The sequence below is a fragment of the Brachionichthys hirsutus genome, chromosome 2 (genome assembly GCF_040956055.1).
Source record: "Brachionichthys hirsutus isolate HB-005 chromosome 2, CSIRO-AGI_Bhir_v1, whole genome shotgun sequence".
Lineage (NCBI taxonomy): Eukaryota > Metazoa > Chordata > Actinopteri > Lophiiformes > Brachionichthyidae > Brachionichthys > Brachionichthys hirsutus.
Genome location: NC_090898.1, coordinates 11,400,619 through 11,406,747, shown reverse-complemented (window position 1 = coordinate 11,406,747; position 6,129 = coordinate 11,400,619). Strand labels below are relative to the sequence as shown.

The 6,129-nt window shown below is 41.8% G+C and overlaps 1 protein-coding gene across 1 annotated transcript; it reads right to left on the bottom strand.

The window, feature by feature from the left end:
- Positions 1–2,032: 2,032 nt before the first annotated feature.
- bhlhe23 (basic helix-loop-helix family, member e23) lies at positions 2,033–2,719 on the bottom strand. The gene has a single exon (XM_068751860.1). The coding sequence runs from the start codon at positions 2,717–2,719 to the stop codon at positions 2,033–2,035; it is 687 nt and encodes a 228-aa protein (XP_068607961.1).
- Between the last annotated feature and the right edge of the window lie 3,410 nt (positions 2,720–6,129).

Here is a 6,129-nt window from a genome sequence, read left to right as displayed (position 1 = left end):
GCAGGCCCCGATTCCTCACATCATCTAACAACATTTGTCACATTTAATGCTGGCTTGCCTGACTCTGGGGTCTCAGACAAGACAAGTGTCATCAGAGGGCCAATTTAATATGCCACGGGTGGCCTGTTGCTGTTGCAGGCGGATGGATGGATTGCAAGAAAGCGACTCATTTAAATGGATTGTTCTGATCACAAAGTCTGGAGTAATGTATTTTAAACGGCATGTCTTAATTCATGTATATGCACAATCAGGCCTACCAAATTATACGATAATATCAGAAGAGTATACCTGTGGGATTAGAAGTAATGATTTCTCTGGGTTTATCACAATACGATTATAAAAGATCTCGTTGATCACTCAACCTTTTGCACTGGCTGTGATGAAAATACAGTATTTAAAATGACCTGTTTGACAAATCAGTGGTTTTGTGAAATATCCTATAGTTCACTGAGATGTAGATTTATTTTGAAAACGTGCTTATTAATTGCTGGTGTCAATTTTTTGGGAAACATAAATGCCACAAGACTTTATAATAGCAAGTTGAGTATTCTTATTCATGTTGAGAAAATCCTATCCTAAATTTAAAAACCCTAAGGATTACCTTAAAGAACAACAATAAAGCATTAATATCAGTTCTGAAATAAATACAAACAAGAGAAGTTGGAAAAAGACAAACATATTTGTTTCCAATATATTACTGGACTATACCCACGTAAATTATTAATTATTCTCTAAACCCAGCAACTCCCAACAACTTAAACCTGAAAGAGGAGACTGTCCTCTTAACGTTTACTAAATTAAATCGAGCTTGGAGACAGACGCTCAAATCGTGTTAATAACTGTCCAGAGTATTAAGAGCGCGCCAAGGATGCTGCAATCACCCAAATCCTCAGAGACAGGTCCTGCGCGCCGCGGGCGCTCCGTGCGCCCTTCCCCTCAGCGCCACCGTCCTTAGTGCGTGCCAAACAGGCTCCACCAGCGCCTTTAAGCTCGTTTTGACCAAGCTCTTCTTGTCAGAGGCTTCTCATGTAGGGAAATAAAGTTGCCAACTCATTTTAAGGGGGGGGGGGGTCATTCAGAGGACGACAACTGGAGTCGTTTTAGCAGAATGACGTGCGTTTTATTTTTCTTTAGTTGTGGCGATAAAAAAAACAATCGATTTTTATCAAAACTTTTTGTTCTATTACTTTGAAGCGGGTTAGATTTCCTTGAATCCATAGCACATAATTCAAAGCAAAACTTAGGATGTCCGATATTAATTTCTAACTATTTATTTCGGTTATGTGTCGCGCATTAATTACCATTTATGTGCGTGCCGTTATTAAACACAAAACCAAAGTAAATTATTTGATGAAATGAGGCAAACTGGGTCCAAGCATATATATTTGTTTTAATTATAAAGACATATAAACAATATATGAATGTTGCAACACGCTTCTTCAGGCTGTGGTTAAATAATTCTAGCCGGGCTTGGAGCAGGTGATTTTTGCCACAGTTACAATACAATCATGTAAGATGTGCAAAAACCGAACAAGTTAACCTGATGAGAAAACAAACTTGTCAACACAAACACATCGTCTCAATGAATATAACTTCAGCCAACATCGGATGCATCAGTCATTCAAGGGGAGAAAAAAAGATTTGCATTAATTTAAAAATCGAGATCGGGTCACGTGTGTTGTCTTTTCTACTTTTCATTATGTTGCATGTTGCATAGATTACAAATAAGAGCAGATCATTAAATATAGCTAAACTTATATTTGGACGTGGCCTGTCCGCGTCAAAGCGACAAAGTGACTGCGGGGCTTCGACTTCTAGGCCTAAACAGTTCATAGTCAATGTAAAACTGGGTGGAACAAACATTGCTGTAAAATCACTTAACCATACTTTAACATTATGCATCAGACTAAAGCTTGTTTTATTTCCCACAGAATGCTTTAGAAATAACTATAGGATGGGTCGGAGTGACGTAGGCGCAGTAAAGGTAAAAAAAAAAAAAAAAAAAAAAAGTTCAGGAGATATTTCTACCAAATCAAGGCTTGTCGTTGCAGTGTTTGAAGAGACTCGACGGCGCAGCGGAATAATTCGTGCACTTTTCGGCGCAGGTGGCGAGTGCTGAGCCCGAGAACGGGTAGACGGCTGCGGCTTGTCCGAAGGGCGCCAGCGCGGGGGGGATCGGCGAACTTATTGTCTGTCCCTGGTTCAGATACGCCACCAGCCGCCTCATCTCCTCCAGAGCCTGCGCCTGCATGAGGATGTAGTTCTTGGCCAGGAGGAGCGTGGCTATTTTGGAGAGTTTTCTCACCGAGGGGCTGTGTGCGTAAGGGATAACAGAGCGCAGCCCGTCCAGCGCGTCGTTCAGGTCGTGCATCCTCCTCCTCTCCCGGGCGTTGATGCTGAGCCGCAGGGAGCGCTGCTCCTTGGACTTTTTGGCCAGGGGCCCCCCGGGCTTGTCGTCCCCGAATGTTGAGCCCCTCTTCCGCGACTCGAGCGAGTCGAAGCCATCCTCGTCGTCGCTCGTGTGCTCCCCGCCACTCTCGTTCGACTTTGTCGTCTGCCCGGACATGAAGTCTGCGGCCGGCGTGAGGGGGAACCGGCCTGGACTCCCAGGACCATGGCCGGGGCCAAATCCGAAGGCTGACTGGCCGTAGCGCTGCGTCAGGTCGAGAAGCGCGTCGTTGCTGATGGACTTGAGCAGGTTCTCCTCGCTGGCATTCATTGTTCTCTTCCAGAGCAGACTCTGACCAGGACACTCTTCCGCTTTGTCTATCTCCGTATCTTTTGTTGTTGTTGTTTTTAATAAACTGTAGGCTTTACTCACGTTGCTGTACTCAAAGAGTTGCTGTTCTCTAGGAGTCCCTCTCTTCTTCCCTCACTCCTCTCTTCTGTCAGCGCAGTGACTCTTCAGGAAGGAGGATGGACGTGAAACGGATCCTCTACATGCATTCACGTCCTCCGTGCACGGCGCTCCCCCCTTGTTGCGTGCATCGCCTGCGTTCAAAGACACTTTACTCTAACAGTGCTCTGTGAGATCGGAGCGCGCTTTCCTCGTGCGTCTTTCTCTCCTCGCCCTCCCTCGCCTTGGGCAGGTTGTGGACTCGCGCCTCTGCCCTGCTTGCAAGTTGGTAGGAGGACGACCCCCCCCCCCCCCCCCCCCCCCCCCCGGGATTATCCAGCCGTCCAATCAGGGGGGCGTTTTAATTAAATCGGGAAGAGCGCAAGACTTCCCACATTCAATAATGAAGCGATGATTATACGACCGTCACGACATTATAATGTCAGATATTCAAAGAATTTAATCACTATAAAATTGGACCCCATGAATTCACGCCTTAATGCAACAATATATAAGGTTACCAAATACTCACTTGTCTGATTTGGGGGGTGAACGCGTGCCCCCCCCCCCATGTTTATCTTTCTTCTTCTGTTTGGATCTATTTCTTTCTACTTGTGTAGCTTGCTCTTCCCCAACATTCACCCTACACGTGACGTCACCCGAGTCTGCACTGGCACCGAATGCTCAGAGACAAGTCACTTCTCAGTGCACCTTTGCGGGTAATGCGGTGATCACTGATCAAAGACCAGTGGCTGAATGAAACATAAAGCCGTTTTCTACTCGTTACATGATTTAGATAAATATTGCGTTCATGCAAGGAGGCGTGCAGCAGCCAAATATAGTAAAGCTGCACAGATGACAAAAGGCGTGAAGACATCATCGGTGTGAAACAAACGTCCCAGGAGGGTAAATTAATTAGTAAAGTGTTTGTGCATTCGAATCTATTCAGCGTAAAGATGGCCTGAAGTAGCGCGAAGTAAGATTGTCCGATCATCAATGTCTGTATAACAGGTGTCCTGACATGGAATTTGTAATGTCAGATACAGAACATCACAGCGGTGCGCAGCGTCTCCTCTCCGCTTGCTTCCTGCAATCTCGGTATGAAGTATGAAGTATGGTTGCGCCACCGTGTGGAAGAAGGGGGACGGTAAGCATGAGAACAAGCAACCCCTCTGCCATAGGTGTGTTTGTTTGTAAAACGGATTATGGAAAAACTGCTGGATAGATCTGGATTTTTTTTTTCAATCTGAAAATGGGTCTAACTTTGCAGAGTTTTGCGCTGTCCGAGTGCTTTTCTAGTGCAGTGTTTTGTTCCAGAGTTAGGGTCATTTTTGTGTTTGTTTGTTATTCTAGCATTGAAAGTGTTCTGCATGTTGTTACTTCATTTATGCAGACATTAATTTGTTTGTTTGTTTGTTCCTCATGTTAGAGTACTATTGCTCACGAAACAAAGCAAACCAGGTAACACTCGGTGTTGTTTGAAAGATAGTCATGCTTTGCTTAATTTTAGATTATATTTATATGCATGCTTTAGAAAAAGTTGTTGAAATGATTGTTTGGTTGAAAAGTTCTTTGCATTGAGTATTTTATATTATAATATTTATTCTTATTGTAAAATGCTAAATAATAAAAAGTTGGAATTATGTCACAACGTTAGTTATTTAAGTGAAATATATTTAATTTCTAATGCTATAATACATTTAGGAATGCTCATAATCAGAAGAAATACACATTTCAGCAGTTGTCAGTGGAAGTTATGTAAAAGGTATTTCATACAGAATAAAGTCTAGAAACAAAAGTGATTTGAATAACGTGAGCTTAAAGACGAGCAAATCGACTGCTGTGCAAAATGATTTTAACACTGTTTATTACAATTTATATGACTGATTACAAAGATTAAATAATGTGAATGAACAAATAATTCATTTTAACATATAGCTAGCATTAATCCAGACAGTAACACCAAGCAAATAAAGAATGTAGGCCCAAGCAATAACAACAACAACAACTGAGGCAAAATGCCTTGGAACAATGATCAAAAGAAAATGAAAAATCAGGTGTGAAAATTACAGAAAGAAAGAATATCATTAGATCGTTTTAAAAAAAGATCATGCATGTTTATATTTAACAGAAAAAAGGAGAATAATGCTTTAATATGATACATTATATTATGAAAGTAGTGCTGTGGGTGAATCTGGATACATGTGTGAGCTGCTGCTTCAAAGTTGCACCCAGACTTATGTGCAATATTAATAATAGCCACCAGAGAGCAGAAAAGCCCACGACTTGATAAACTTCCATCCAACAATGAACTCCACGCTTCTATTTATTATGCATGAATCAGTCAATACTATAATATTTATTTCTTGAGGTTATTTTGTGTCATTTAGTGTGTTTTTTTATTTCAACCAGTTAATGTCTTGGTGTTCTACAATATTCATTAACCTAACAATGCACAAAATCAAATGTGGCACAAGCGAGAAATAAAAAGCTTTGGTGTCAAGACTGCCTGTTTAATAAAGACTATTAATATACAATGAGAACAATTATCCAGAGTGTTGTGTAGTATAAATGAACAATCTCATTTCACAGTCTATTTCGATCACATCCTTCGGAGCTTGTTCGACGACGGTTCAACTTATTTTGAGGAGGAATGAGCACAGAAAGCTTCATATTCACAATGAATAGAAGAAAAACGGCAAAGTGTCAACACAGCAACTAATGGCACATGATGCTTTTAAAGCCTGCGCTGTGGCTCTATGTTGCTATGGCAACTGCAGTCTCAATTGCCATACAATGGTGGCGTACAACATTTGTCTGGGACTCTGTGTACTGAAAGAGAGAAGCGGTTGTTTGCAGTGGCAGAAGAGGACCGCCATGGGGCAGAAAAGTATTTTCTATTTCTGAGAATATGTCGTATTTTGCAGAAACGATGTATGTGAGCGTATACATATATACATACGTGTACAAATGCATTCAACCTATCCTATGTCAGCCTTAGCTGTTTTGTTAATATAGCAGAATGCATTAAATTATGAGCTGTGGACTGTAGGTGCGGAAAATGTTTGTAAAAACAGCGTGAACAGCAAATGCCTTTGTGTTAGCTGGTGTTTATATTCAAAAACACATCAGGTTTTGATTATTGCTAATGTGCTATACTGTATTGAGAGCCAGGAGAAGGCACTCATGTGGGTTGTCTCACCAGGCTGACTCTCGTGTTCTAATTTTCAGCACCATACTCTCGGTTTGACTTCCACCTCTTGTCTCACACATGCACTCTCTGTCTTTCTGTC